At 40.8% G+C, this 15456-nt stretch overlaps 1 protein-coding gene across 1 annotated transcript in view; it reads right to left on the reverse strand.

The window, feature by feature from the left end:
• Positions 1-15456, reverse strand: part of LOC311127249 (BDNF/NT-3 growth factors receptor-like) — a gene marked incomplete at both ends in the record, with an annotated part of 28819 nt that extends 13363 nt beyond the window's left edge. The window contains 9 exons of the mRNA XM_084159050.1: positions 5275-5295; positions 7321-7632; positions 8035-8167; positions 10375-10511; positions 10776-10936; positions 11073-11141; positions 12669-12740; positions 12892-12966; positions 15251-15456. Of these exons, the coding sequence (XP_084015176.1) occupies positions 5275-5295; positions 7321-7632; positions 8035-8167; positions 10375-10511; positions 10776-10936; positions 11073-11141; positions 12669-12740; positions 12892-12966; positions 15251-15456 (1186 nt within the window). The remainder of the gene's footprint in view (positions 1-5274; positions 5296-7320; positions 7633-8034; positions 8168-10374; positions 10512-10775; positions 10937-11072; positions 11142-12668; positions 12741-12891; positions 12967-15250) is intronic.

The raw sequence follows: 15456 nt of genomic DNA on the forward strand, positions 1-15456 counted from the left end.
CAAAATTGTCAAAGACTCCAGCCACCCTAGTCATAGACTGTTCTCTCTGCTACCGCACGGCAAGCGGTACCGGAGTGCCAAGTCTAGGTCCAAAAGACTTCTCAACAGCTTCTACCCCCAAGCCATAAGACTCCTGAACAGCTAATCATGGCTACCCGGACTATTTGCACTGCCCCCCCACCCCATCCTTTTTACGCTGCTGCTACTCTGTTAAGTATTTATGCATAGTCACTTTAACTCTACCCACATGTACATATTACCTCAACTACCTCAACTAGCCGGTGCCCCCGCACATTGACTATGCAACGGTACCCCCCTGTATATATAGCCTCCCTACTGTCACTTTATTTTACTGTATATATAGCCTCCCTACTGTCACTTTATTTTACTTCTGCTCTTTTTTTCTCAACACTTTTTTGTTGTTGTTTTATTCTTACTTTTTTGTTTAAAATAAATGCACTGTTGGTTAAGGGCTGTAAGTAAGCATTTCACTGTAATGTCTGCACCTGTTGTATTCGGCGCATGTGACCAATAAAATTTGATTTGATTTGATTTGATTTGATATATGGCAAGACCTGAAAATTGTTGTCTAGAAATTATCAACAACCAATTTGACATAGCTTGAAGAATTCTGAAAAGAATAGTGGGCAAATGTTGCACAATCCCCAGAAAGACTCACAGCTGTAATCACTGCCAAAGGTGCTTCTACAAAGTATAGACTCAGGGGTGTGAATACTTGCAGTATGTAAATGAGATCTTTCTGTATTTCATTTTCAATAAATTAGTAAACATTTCTAAAAACATGTTTTCACTTTGGTATCCATTTTGAATTCAGGCTGTAACACAACAAAATGTGGAATAAGTAAAGGGCTATGAATACTTTCTGAAGGCACTGTATGTTACTTAATAGACAGGGCAAAGAGTCAGAAAAACTGGCATTTTGTCCAGTCAAAGGTTTCTCCATGGATTATGCTTGTCTATCCCCTACTAGCTTTTGGGCCACCCTGGATTTTGCCCCAAATCCAATATGTTCCCTCAGGATTTCATAGTTCAAGCACATACCAGTGGTGTCTGAGATGCAACAGGGTGATGACATCCCACAGCACAGGAAGAGCAGTGGACAGAGGACATGGAAAATATAACAAGGCAGGATCATCAATCTGTCATTATCCCTTAAGTCTTTAGGGCCCAGTGCAGTCAACAACAACATTTTCCTGTATTTTATATATACAGTGCATTCGGAAAGTATTCAGACCCCTTCACTTTTTTCACATTTTGTTACGTTACAGCCTTATTCTAAAATGGATTAAATTCTTTTTTTTCCTCATCAATCTACACACATGACCCCATAATGACAAAGCAAAAACAGGTTTTTAGACATTTTTGCAAATGTATTAAAAATAACAAACTGAAATATTACACTTACATAAGTATTCAGACCCTTCATTGAAGAACCTTTGGCAGCGATTACAGCCTCGAGTCTTCTTGGGTATGACGCTACAAGCTTGGCACACCTGTATTTGGGGAGTTTCTCCCATTCTTCTCTACAGATCCTCTCAAGCTCTGTCAGGTTGGATGGGGAGCGTCGATGCAAAGCAATTTTCAGGTCTCTCCAGAGATGTTTGATCGGGTTCAAGTCCTAAGGTCTGGCTGGGCTACTCAAGGACATTAACAATCTTGTCCCGAAGCCACTCCTGCGTTGTCTTGGCTGTGTGCTTAGGGTCGTTGTCCTGTTGGAAGGTGAACCTTCGCCCCAGTCTGAGGTCCTGAGTGCTCTGGAGCAGGTTTTCATCAAGGATCTCTCTGTACTTTGCTCCGTTTATCTTTCCCTCGATCCTGACTAGTCTCCCAGTCCCTGCCACTGAAAATCATCCCCACAGCATGATGCTGCCACCACCATGCTTCACCGTAGGGATGGTGCCAGGTTTCCTCCAGATGTGACGCTTGGCATTCAGGCAAAAGAGTTCAATCATGGTTTCATCAGACCAGAGAATTTTGTTTCTCATGGTCTGAGTCCTTTAGGTGCCTTTTGGCAAACTCCAAGCGGGCTGTTAAGTCCCTTTTACTGAGGAGAGGCTTCCGTCTGGCCACTCTACCATAAAGGCCTGATTGGTGGAGTGCTGCAGAGATGGTTGTCCTTCTGGAAGGTTCTCCGATCTCCACAGAGGAACTCTGGAGCTTTGTCACAGTGACCATCGGGTTCTTGGTCACCTCCCTGACCAAGGCCATTGTCCCCAGATTGCTCAGTTTGGCCGGCGGCCAGCTCTAGGAAGAGTCTTGGTTGTTCCAAACTTCTTCCATTTAAGAAGGATGGAGGCCACTGTGTTCTTGGGGACCTACAATGCTGCAGAAATGTTTTGGTACCCTTCCCCAAATCTGTGCCTTGACAGAATCCTGTCTCGGAGCTCTACGGACAATTCATTCGACCTCATGGCTTGGTTTTTGCTCTGACATGCACTGTTAACTGTGGGACCTTATATAGACAGGTGTGTGCCATTCCAAATCATGTCCAATCAATTGGATTAACCACAGGTGGACACCAATCAAGTTGTAGAAACATCTCAAGGATGATCAATGGAAACAGGATGCACCTGAGCTCAATTTCAAGTCTCATAGCAAAGGGTCTGAATATTTATGTAAATAAGGTATTTCTTTCTTTTTCTTTTACATAAAAAAAAAAAAAAAAAACTGTTTTCGCTTTGTCATTATGGGGTATTGTGTGTAGATTGATGAGGACATTTTATTTATTTAATCCATTTTGGAATAAGGCTGTAACGTAACAAAATGTGGAGAAAGTGAAGGGGTCTGAATACTTTCCGAATGCACTGTATATATACGGTACCAGTCAAAAGTTTGGATACAACTACTCATTCAAGGGTTTTTCTTTATTTTTAATATTTTCTACATTCTAGAATAATAGTGAAGACATCAAAACTATGAAATAACACATATGGAATCATGTAGTAACCAAAAAAGTGTTAAACAAATCCAAATATATTTTTAATTTGAGATTCTTCAAAGTAGCCACCCTTTGCCTTGATGACAGCTTTGCACACTCTTGGCATTCTCTCAACCAGCTTCACCTGGAATGCTTTTCCAACAGTCTTGAAGGAGTTCCCACATATGCTGAGCACTTGTTGGCTGCTTTTCCTTCACTCTGCGGTCCAACTCATCCCAAACCATCTCAATTGGGTTGAGGTCGGGTGATTGCGGAGGCCAGGTGATCTGGTGCAGCACTCCATCACTCTCCTTCTTGGTGAAATAGCCCTTACGCAGCCTGGAGGTTTGTTGGGTCATTGTCCTGTTGAAAAACAAATGATAGTCCCACTAAGCGCAAACCAGATGGGATGGCGTATCGCTGCAGAATGCTGTGGAAGCCATGCTGGTTAAGTGTGCCTTGAATTCTAAATAAATCACTGACAATGTCACCAGCAAAGCACCCCCACACCGTCACACCTCCTCCTCCATGCTTCACGGTGGGAACCACACATGCGGAGATCATCCGTTCACCTACTCTGCGTCTCACAAAGACACTGTGGTTGGAACCAAAAATCTCAAATTTGGACTCCACCAGATTTCCACCAGTCTAATGTCCATTGCTCGTGTTTCTTGGCCCAAGCAAGTCTCTTCTTATTATTGGTGTCCTTTAGTAGTGGTTTCTTTGCAGCAATTCGACCATTAAGGCCTGATTCACAGTTGATGTTGAGATGTGTCTGTTACTTGAACTCTGTGAAGGATTCATTTGGGCTGCAATCTGAGGTGCAGTTAACACTAATTAACTTATCCTCTGCAGCAGAGGTAACTCTGGGTCTTCCTTTCCTGTGGCGGTCCTCATGAGAGCCAGTTTCATCATAGCGCTTGATGGTTTTTGTGACTGCACTTGAAGAAACTTTCAAAGTTCTTGGCATTTTCCGAATTGACTGACTTTCATGTCTTAAAGTAATGATGGACTGTCGTTTCTCTTTGCTTATTTGAGCTGTTCTTGCCTTGGTCTTTTACCAAATAGCGCTATCTTCTGTATACCACCCCTACCATGTCACAACACAACTGATTGGCTCGCATTAAGAAGGAAAGACATTCCACAAATTAACTTTTAAGAAGGCACACCTGTTAATTGAAATGCATTCCAGATGACTACCTTATGAAGCTGGTTGAGAGAATATCAAGAGTGTGCAAAGCTGTTATCAAGGCAAAGGGTGGCTACTTTGAAGAATCTCAAATATAAAATAAATGTTGATTTGTTTAACACTTTTTTGGTTACTACATGTGTAACCAACTACATTGTTTTGATGTCTTCAGTATTATTCTACAATGTAGAAAATAGTACAAATAAAGAAAACACCTGGAATGAGTAGGTGTGTCCAAACTTTTGACTGGTACTGTATATCCACACTATGTTGGAATAATACTGTACAATTGTGAGAATTATGATAAAGACCTTTTAGTGTAAGAGCTGTTTGAAAAGACTGGCTGAAATTTTAGCCTGTTTTGGTGGGATGGAGTGTTGGCCTCACGGGTGATGTCACCAGGTGGTAAATGAGTTAATAAACCAATAAGAAAGAGTTCCAAACCTCTCTGCCAAAAACAGCTAGTTTTCAGTTTTCCCCTCCCCACTCAGACCAGACTCCCAGACAGAGAAATTGCTCTTTGCTAAGAAGCTATATTTGTTTATTTTTGACAATTTAAATTGAAAACAATCACAGTAAGGTACTTCATTGTTAACCCAAAATGATTTGATATTGAGATAAAAAAAAATGGCTGCATTGGATATTTAAAATTAAAGTAACTGTCTAGTGAAGATCTCACTTTTAAAAGTTAATATTCTATTAACTCATACCCAAATAATGTTGTTTACTCATCCTATACTCATACTGTATGTTGCCAAAGCATAAATTTGGTGGGGAAAAACACTTAGAAAACCGCACCTCAAACTTCTATGTCAAATGCTTGCTATTTCCTCATTGAGGATGATGGCATAGAGGCCAATCAGCAGTCTACTTGCGTGAATATTTTTATGACCGGTATACGCCCACACCATTCCAACACAGAAAAGCTGCTTTTTAACATTCTTAATTTTAAAAAATTGGAAGGAAAACTATTTCACTCATATTGTCATTAATTATAGGTCATATTTCATAGAAATCTGGAAACACTGGACAGTTACTTTAATGTCATGTCAAGAGAAAAACACATACTGTTGTTTGCTGTCTCTGTAACAGCACGTTTTAGAATTGTAATTCTTTGCAAAATTGCAATGTCTTAAGAAATACTTACATGGGTAGTTATATGGCGGTTCTGAAATAAGTGAAAAAGAGAATTGACATGTTATTCATAAACATCCATTACACATACCATGCTTCACAAAAAACAGTATATTCTCATAAAAAAGCTGCTATGAAGAACCATTTGTTCCCGTACGAGACCTCTGAAAAAAGGTTACCATTTTCAAGTCATATAGAACACTTTTTAGTTCCACATAGAACCTCTGGTTCCAAATATAACTTATGAAAGCGTGCTATTTGTAACCAAAAAGGGTTTTATTTTACTTGAAAGGGTTCTATTTGGAACCTTTTTTCAGGTCCTACGGGGACAGATGGTTCTATATAGCACAGATTTTTTCGTAGGATCTAAAAACAGCTTATATATAGATTATATACAGTTGAAGTCGGAAGTTTACATACATTTAGGTTGGAGTCATTAAAACTCATTTTCCAACCACTCCTCAAATTTCTTGTTAACAAACTATAGTTTTGGCAAGTCGGTTAGGACATCTACTTTGTGCATGACACAAGTAATTTTTCCAACAATTGTTTACAGACAGATTATTTCACTTATAATTAATTGTATCACAATTCCAGTGGGTCAGAAGTTTACATACACTAAGTTGACTGTGCCTTTAAACAGCTTGGAAAATTCCAGAAAATGATGTCATGGCTTTAGAAGCTTTTGATAGGCTAATTGACATCATTTGAGTCAATTGGAGGCCTATCTTCAAACTCAGTGCATCTTTGCTTGACATCATGGGAAAATCAAAAGAAATCATCCAAGACCTCCGATTTTTTTTTTGTAGACCTCCACAAGTCTGGTTCATCTTTGGGAGCAATTTCCAAACGCCTGAAGGTACCACGTTCATCTGTACAAACAATAGGACGCAAGTATAGACACCATGGGACCACACAGCCGTCATACCGCTCAGGAAGGAGACGCGTTCTGTCTCTTACAGATTAACGTACTTTGGTGCGAAAAGCGCAAATCAATCCCAGAACAACAGCAAAGGACCTTGTGAAGATGCTGGAGGAAACAGGTACAAAAGTATCTATATCCACAGTAAAACGAGTCCTATATCGACATAACCTGAAAGGCCGCTCAGCAAGGAAGAAGCCACTGCTCCAAAACCGCCATAAAAAAGCCAGACTACGGTTTGCAACTGCACATGGGGACAAAGATCGTACTTTTTGGAGAAATGTCCTCTGGTCTGATGAAACAAAAATAGAACTGTTTGGCCATAATGACCATCGTTATGTTTGGAGGAAAAAGGGGGTACCTTGCAAGCCGAAGAACACCATCCCAACCGTGAAGCACGGGGGTGGCAGCATCATGCTGTGGGGGTGCTTTGCTGCAGGAGGGACTGGTGCACTTCACAAAATAGATGGCATCATGAGGAAGGATAATTATGTGGATATATTGAAGCAACATCTCAAGACATCAGTGAGGAAGTTAAAGCTTGGTCGCAAATGGGTCTTCCAAATGGACCATGATCCCAAGCATACTTCCAGTTGTGGCAAAATGGCTTAAGTACAACAAAGTCAAGGTATTGGAGTGGCAATCACAAAGCCCTGACCTCAATCCTATAGAAAATGTGTGGGTAGAACTGAAAAAGCGTGTGCAAGCAAGGAGGCCTACAAACCTGACTCAGTTACACCAGCTCTGTCAGGAGGAATGGGCCAAAATTCACCCAACTTATTGTGGGAAGCTTGTGGAAGGCTACTCGAAACGTTTCACCCAAGTTAAACAATTTAAAGGCAATGCTGCCAAATACTAATTGAATGTATGTAAACTTCTGACCCACTGGGAATGTGATGAAATAAATAAAAGCTGAAATAAATCATTCTCTCTAATATTATTCTGACATTTCACATTCTTAAAATAAATTGGTGATCCTAACTGACCTAAGACAGGGATGTTTTACTAGGATTAAATGTCAGGAATTGTGAAAAACTGAGTTTAAATGTATTTGGCTAAGGTGTATGTAAACTTCTGACTTCAACTGTAGCATCTTATATAGAATTGCAGTAACTATAAACGAAACTGGAGTGAGACCTGTATCGTAGTCTGTGTCTGGCGGGAGCAGGAAGTGGGCGTCGATTACTTTTTGGTCCTCCCCGTACTCGTTCCTGACCACCAGCGTATACTGCCCATTGTGGATGTGAGTCGGGTTGACAAGCTGCAGGCAGCCGTGGTGAACGCTCCCTGTGCTCTCGTGGATCTCGGTCTTGATGTACTCCTGTTCGTGGAGCTCTTGGTCCTTGTGGTACCACCGCAGCTCGGGCTTGGGGTTTCCGGTCACACTGAAGGGGATGCACCAGTGGTGGAGGCGCAAAGGCTCCAGCAGCTCCAGGATAGTGGGGCGAACTGACACAGAGACAACAGGAATAATAGTCACAGGGTACTGGGAGTGGGTGCTAGACACGAGGAAGGAGGACTGGAGGAGTGCAGTGGGAGACTGGGGAAAGGGGGCTAGACAGGAGGGAGATTATGATAGGGCATTGAGGGCAACCAGGAGCTAAACAGAATGAGGAGTACAGTATGGCAAGGTGACAGGAGACATGTAGAGTCAATCAGAATGTTGAGCGATAGTGGATAGTATCATTTCAGTAAGGACACAGAACCACCAGAGGTAGTCTTTCAGAATGTTGACGACCAATACTAGGATGCTACAGATCCAGGATAAAATTACATTTTGCAACCACAGTGCCAGAATAAAATAAACAAAAAAATGGTATAGGCACTCAACACAACAGAACATGTCCTTACAGAGGATGTTGAGTTGGAGGTAAGCCTCGGTTTGGCCGACTACGTTCTCAACATTGCAAGTGATCACTCTGCCGTTGTCGGAAGGCAAGAGACCTAACAGTGTCAGATTGCTCTCCAGCTCCAAGGCATTGATCTGTAAATACATTTAGCAATATTAGCATTGTCATGATGAGCATAAGCATTATTAGCTTTAGCATTAGCATTATTATTAATAGTAACATGTATTACACAGTAAATACAGTTAATAACAAATCATGGTGATCATAGTGAAACATATTTAATGCTGTATGTTATAAAACGCCTAAAACTATGGAGTGATGTGCTGTTATTATAATAATAAAATGATATATTCTTCTTTACGTATTGAAACATAAAAAAAAGTTTCATGTAAAAAAAAGAATTTTTTAAAAATTGATTGCTATGGGGCCTCCTGAGTGGCGCAGCGGTCTAAGGCACTGCATTGCAGTGCTAGAGGCGTCACTACAGACCTGGGTTCGATCCCGGGCTGTATCACAACCGGCCGTGATCGGGAGTCCCATAGGGCGGCGCACAATTGACCCAGCGTCGTCCAGGTTAGGGGAGGGTTTGGCCGGGGGGGCTTTACTCTACTCATCTATACAGTGTATTCAGACCCCTTGACATTTTGTACGTTACAGCCTTATTCTAAAATTGATACTATAGTTTTTTTCCCTCATCAATCTACACACAATACCCCATAATGACAAAGCAAAAACTGTTTTTTAGACAAACTGAAATATGACATTTACATAAGTATTCAGACCCTTTACTCAGTACTTTGTTGAAGCACCTTTGGCAGCGATTACATCCTTGAGTCTTCTTGGGTATGACGCTACAAGCTTGGCACACCTGTATTTGGGGAGTTTCTCCCATTCTTCTCTGCAGATCCTCTCAAGCTATGTCAGGTTGGATGGGGAGCGTTGCTGCACAACTATTTTCAGGTCTCTCCAGAGATGTTCGATCGGGTTCAAGTCCGGGCTCTGGCTGGGCCACTCAAGGACATTCAGAGACTTGTCCGAAGCCACTCCTGCGTTGTCTTGGCTGTGTGCTTAGGGTCATTGTCCTGTTGGAAGGTGAACCTTCGCCCCAGTCTGAGGTCCTGAGCGCTCTGGAGCAGGTTTTCATCAAGGATCTCTCTGTTCTTTGCTCCGTTCATCTTTGCCTCGATCCTGACTACTCTCCCAGTCCCTGCCGCTGAAAAACATCCCCACAGCATGATGCTTTCACCACCATGCTTCACCGTAGGGATGGTGCCAGGTTTCCTACAGACATGACGCTTGGCATTCAGACCAAAGAGTTCAATCTTGGTTTCATCAGACCAGAGAATCTTGTTTCTCTTGGTCTGAGAGTCTTTAGGTGCCTTTTGGCAAACTCTAAGCGGGCTGTCATGTGCCTTTTACTGAGGAGTGGCTTCCGTCTGGCCATTCTACCATAAAGGCCTGATTGGTGGAGTGCTGCAGAGATGGTTGTCCTTCTGGAAGGTTCTCCCATCTCCACAGAGGAACTCTAGAGCTCTGTCAGATCGACCATCGATTTCTTGGTCACCTCCCTGACCAAGGCCCTTCTCCCCCGATTGCTTAGTTTGCCCTGGCGGCCAGCTCTAGGAAGAGTCTTGGTGGTTCCAAACTTCTTCCATTTAAAGAATGATGGAGGCCACTGTGTTCTTGGGGACCTTCAATGCTGTAGAAATGTTTTGGTACCCTTCCCCAGATCTGTGCCTCATCACAATCCTGTTTCGGAGCTCTAGGACAATTCCTTCGACCTCATGGCTTGGTTTTTGCTCTGACATGCACTGTCAACTGTTGGACCTTATATAGACAGGTGTGTGCCTTTCCAAATCATGTCCAAACAATTGAATTTACTACAGGTGGACTGCAATCAAGTTGTAGAAACATCTCCAGGATGATCAATGGAAACAGGATGCAGCTGAGCTCAATTTCATGTCTCATAGCAAAGGGTCTGAATACTTATGTAAATAAGGTTCTGTTTTTTATTTTTAATACATTTGCAAACATTTCTAAAAACCTGTTTTCATTTTGTCATTATGGGGTATTGTGTGTAGATTGGTGAGGATATATATATTTAAAATCCATTTTAGAATAAGGCTGTAACGTAACAAAATGTGAAAAAGTCAAGGGGTCTGAATACTTTCCGAAGGCACTGTATATATTTGTGTGTTATGGTGTCAGTTGAGGAAAGTGCATTACATACAAAGCCAAGAGCTTTTCCCTGCCCACATGACCTAATCAGGAACAACTCCTAGCCCTAGTAATAGTCAAAGGGTTGTGTCATAATATACCAAAACAAAGATCATAATCTTACCTTAGTGATGGTAAACAGACTGTCGATATTCCACAAGATATCAGGGGCAGGAGACCCTGTTGCACTGCACACTGCTCTGACATCACTTCCCTCTGTCTTTGTGATGATAGAGGGACGGACCTCCGCTGCGGGAGCCTCTGTGAGTCAAACGTAAACAGAACCTTTAACAATGTTGTTTTACTGTACAAGTCGCACCTAAGTGACCTTCACTTGATTTCTACATCATGCTGTTTACTGACTATTTGAAAAGAAAAGTCGAAGCAATACACTGGCATTCTAGTATGCTCCTCAATGTTCCACACATACGCACGCACACACACTCTCTCTCTCTCTGCTTTGTCACAACATGTTTAGTGTAGTTCCCTGTCTGTATGTCTGTCTTTCTCTGGGGTTGACATTACCACAATCAGGGGGAGAGAATCTGGAGATGGCCCTCTTCACTGCTCTGTCATCTATGCATTTCAGCTCTTGACTCTCTGTACTGTCAATGTCCTCTTGCAGCCTCAGTTTGATCCACATGTTCTCACATACACACTTCAGAGGGTTACCAGACAGGAGAGGACTAGAGGAAAGAAACAGAGCATTAACACACACACTCACACACACACACAAATACTTGCAATCACATATTCATAGGCGTTTGCACTTTAAAATAAGAATGACATGACATAAAATAGTAAATAAGGATAGGTACTTACAAAGATGTCATGTTTAAGTTTAGGAATGTCCTCCAAGAGAGTGTTGACAAGTTATTGTCTCTCAGATTCCTATGAGTCAAAATAATAAATCATAAACGTTACAATGAACCAACTATTGTGGTCAGACTGACATAAATAATGTTATTAATGTACAGGTAACTGCCAAAATAAAGGAAACACCAACAGAAAGTATCTTAATACGGCATTGGGCCACCACGAGCAGCCAGAACAGCTCCTATGCGCCTTGGCATAGATTCTACAAGTGTCTGGAACCAGTGCTTGACTTGGACTGAAATAGGTGCCGGTACTCATTTTGGGTGCCGGTACTGTTTACATTTAGGTGCAGGAGCACCACAATACTTTTGAGTTAATATTCTATAAGAGGAACAGGAGCTCAAGCAGTAGAACATTTGAGTTGCCGGTACTCTGCTCCGGTGAGCTCCTGCCCAAGTCAAGCACTGTCGGGAACTCTGTTGGAGGGAAGCGACACCATTCTTCCACGAGAAATTCCATAATTTTGAGTTTTGTTTATGGTGGTGAAAAACACTGTCTCAGGTGCCAGTCCAGAATCTCCCATACGTGTTGAATTGGGTTGAGATCTGGTGATACACACACACCATTTAAACCCCCTACGCGCCTTTGAGACCCCTCTTTCAAAGTCACTGAGATTTTTATACATGACCCTAAGCATAATGGGATGTTTTAATTGCTTAATTAACTCAGGAACCATACCTGTGTGGAAGCGCCTGCTTTCAATGTACTTTGTATCCCTCATTTACTCAAGTTTCCTTTATTTTGGCAGTTACCTGTATATACAGTAATCAATCCAAAAGCAATGTGTGTGATTAAACTAAAATGAAAAAGTATGTTGGAACGGAACGCCCGCTCTATTTACTCTATCACCTTTACTTGTTTTGCACCTAGCACCTTTTAACTATGCATTAACAACAACAACAAAATTGATAGAGGAGTCCGGCCATTAAACACAATGCTCCTCACTGTTTGCTGAGCGTGTCGTCCCGTTACCCAGCCATGAGGCTGATCTGTATGTGCTTGAACCAGCTCCTCTGACTATAGTAGACATTATCATGCCAATCCATAAAGATTTGGACAATAATTACCACATTAGAAGTGTTGACTGCAAGGCTTCAGTGTAAGGTTAGTACAGATGTAGAATCTTAATTTGAGCCAGTTTGCTACAGCAGGAAAATAATCCTGCAGCAACAGGAAATGATAATTATTATGTGGATTAAATTAATGGACATTTTTGTAGGGGCTGATTACATTTTTCATTAGGGCAAATCAAGTTTCAAAGTGGAAAATACAAACTTTAGAAGCCTTTTTAAAACTCAAATACACTACAAGTTTGCATTTCCTGCTGTGCAGGAACATTCTCAGCAACAAAAGAGTGATCAAATGAAGATCCTCCATCTGTAAGAATCTACTTCCCTATAATATGAATTGGGCTTAATTGTTTGTGATTGGCTTGGGGCCCCTACATTTGCTCTTTGAAAGTACATTAGCTACATCTGTGAGAAGGAAAATGAGAAGGAAAACACCAAACAGAGGACCAATCAAAGACTATACAGTACTTACAGATATTGAAGTCTTGTATTGTTGAAAAAGGCCTGTGATGAGATAGAAGTCAATCTCGTATTTGTCACAGTTCTGTTCGAAGGGGGGGGGGGGGGGGGGGGGGAGTGAATATTTGTTATTTTTAAAGTCACAATTACATATTAATATAGTTCAACCATAACATACTCTATAAATATTCCATAACACAGTCTGGATCCTAACCTTGCGTAATAATAATACTTACAGATTTCTGAGGTTTGAGTAGTACTTCAAGCTGTTATCATTGATGTCAAATAGTCTGTTTTGATTTGCAATGTATCTGTAAAAGTTCAATACAAAATAATTACAAATGATTATTATTACAAAAATGTAATGGAAATAATATAGTATTTGGCCATTATGTCCATCTTGGGCAGTTTCACAGGTTTCTGAACTGTTTTGCGGGAATCTGTAGCTTCTCTTCATGATAGATTTGATAGTGGTAGAAACTAGTGTTTCTTTGGACACTCCCCCTAATATCTACTGATTAGAACAGCTAAGATGATTATTGATATCTCTTTACACTAGAGTATACAACACCTGGATGAGTGATGGTGGTGCATGTAATATTAATGTTTAGAATTAATTATTAATGTTAAATATTCATAATAATTCATGAAAATGCTTTGTATGCCAAGGTAATATGCCAGTAGACCCTCATCAATTAAGGTTTTCTTTTGATTAAGCTATGGATGGTATGGGAGGACACAGTTAAGTACAACACCACCCTGTCTAGATGTAGGCTATGGCCCCTGCATGCTGTTGGTGTTAGTTTGCTCACTAACTGTATTTGCCCAGGAGCAATATAGGTGTCAGGCACAATACTCTACACTATATATTACTCCGAGAATTAACTGAGCATGGATATATGTTATAGGCCTACTGTACTGAAATATGCTGCAATAGCTAATAGGCCTGATAAACTAGATAAAGTACACTTATCACCAACAACATGCAGTGGTAATGCACTGTTTTCTCCACACATGCCTTATCTGTTTATTGTCTATCAAATGAACTCATCCTGTCCATCTCTAGCACTTCAACAATTGTGGCCTAAACCTAATAAATGGCTTTAAACCAGTGTCTTATACAGATACCACTGTGACTGTGTGCTAACGTGTTTGATATTTACAAGAACCACTTCGGGCTATGGAGGACTAAAAGTGCCACAATTAAATAAATAAATACACCATTAAATAATTACTTAAATGTGTCATTAATTAATTCAAATTAGAATTAAATACATAAATGTGTAATTAAATGTATCATTAATTAATTCAAATACCGATTCATTTTATGTAAAATACATATATAATTATTTCACTATTTACATTTACATTTCATGATCCTGCATTGCAGTGATTCATGAATTACTTAAAACTGTCAAACTGACCCATCAAAGTCAGTGGGCGGGGCTAACGCGAATCTAGTCTGATCCATTGCTTTGGTCTGAAGTAGAGTAGGCCAACCTGGATAGAGACAATGGAGGATCTCCGTGAACTTTCCAGGGAGTTGGTTAGAGACATTTTAAACTTAGCAGAGGATGTAGAAGCAGGACCTGCTGACATTATCCGGAATTGATTTGTCTTGGCTTGATGCAGAGGGTAACCAATCAGGCGTTAGGTTCCGCCTACCAACTTTTGATGGGTCAGTTTGACAGTTTTAAGTAATTCAGGAAGCACTCCAACGCAGGACCATGAAATGTAAATGTAAATAGTGAAATTATTATATATGTATTTTACATAAAATGAATCGGTATTTGAATTAATTAATGACACATTTAATAACACATTTATGTATTTAATTCTAATTTTAATTAATTAATGACACATTTAAGTAATTATTTAATGGTGTATTTATTTATTTAATTGTGGCACTTTTAGTCCTCCATATCGGGCAGTTATTGGTAACCAAGGTACAGTCCATATAGTCCATTGATTGTTACGATGGGTATTTTGTGGGGGTGACATAGACCCGAGTCTGTACTGAGTCTGTTATGTTGGCTAGCCTACATTATAATCGTGATTTGGCTAATTTATCTGACATTGTTTTCCTTTGTGTTTTTGTCTTGCTTCCCCCAGTCTGCATGTTGGAGCCACGGCAGCCATCATGCCATAATCCCCCATAAATATCATTACCACTATCCCTGGAAGGGCCTGGTTTCTAGAGGATGATAGCCTAATCCAAATATTCCCAACAACGCGTACCCCTACCACCTGACACGTGGTACCCCCCCCCCCCCCCCCACCGTTAGCGTGATAATTATCCTACACTATTATATGCTGCAGCTGTAGCCTACTTATTTCATTTTTTATTGTTGCTTAGGTTAGGCTATGTCTCCATACGAAACTGAGAACATGAGAGATGAACAGCCTAAATAGTATGGCATAGTAGATACACCTTATTTTGTGATACACCTTAGATGTTTTTGTATTTATTTGTTTGATCATTGGTCTGACATTGGTTTGCTTAAAAACATGAACCTTTATGCAATTGTCCCGTTCATTGTAGGTTTGCCATGTCTGCAATGGCGTAGCCATTTATTTTAATTAATCGATACTTACATATCGGTGATGTTGATGTCCATTTCTATGTCATCTAACGTAAGGATAGGGAAATCCTCGATCCCTGGTTCAGGATCGATACAAGCAATCCTTGAGATGCTGCAAGTGCAGAATGCAGGGCAAGCAGCGCTAAACCTCCACAGCCCCATCAAAACCATAAAGATTCCCAAGCGAGCCATTCCATATTTCCCTACGTTGGAGTCCAT

Source organism: Coregonus lavaretus (assembly GCF_964263955.1).
Source record: "Coregonus lavaretus genome assembly, chromosome: 4".
NCBI lineage: Eukaryota > Metazoa > Chordata > Actinopteri > Salmoniformes > Salmonidae > Coregonus > Coregonus lavaretus.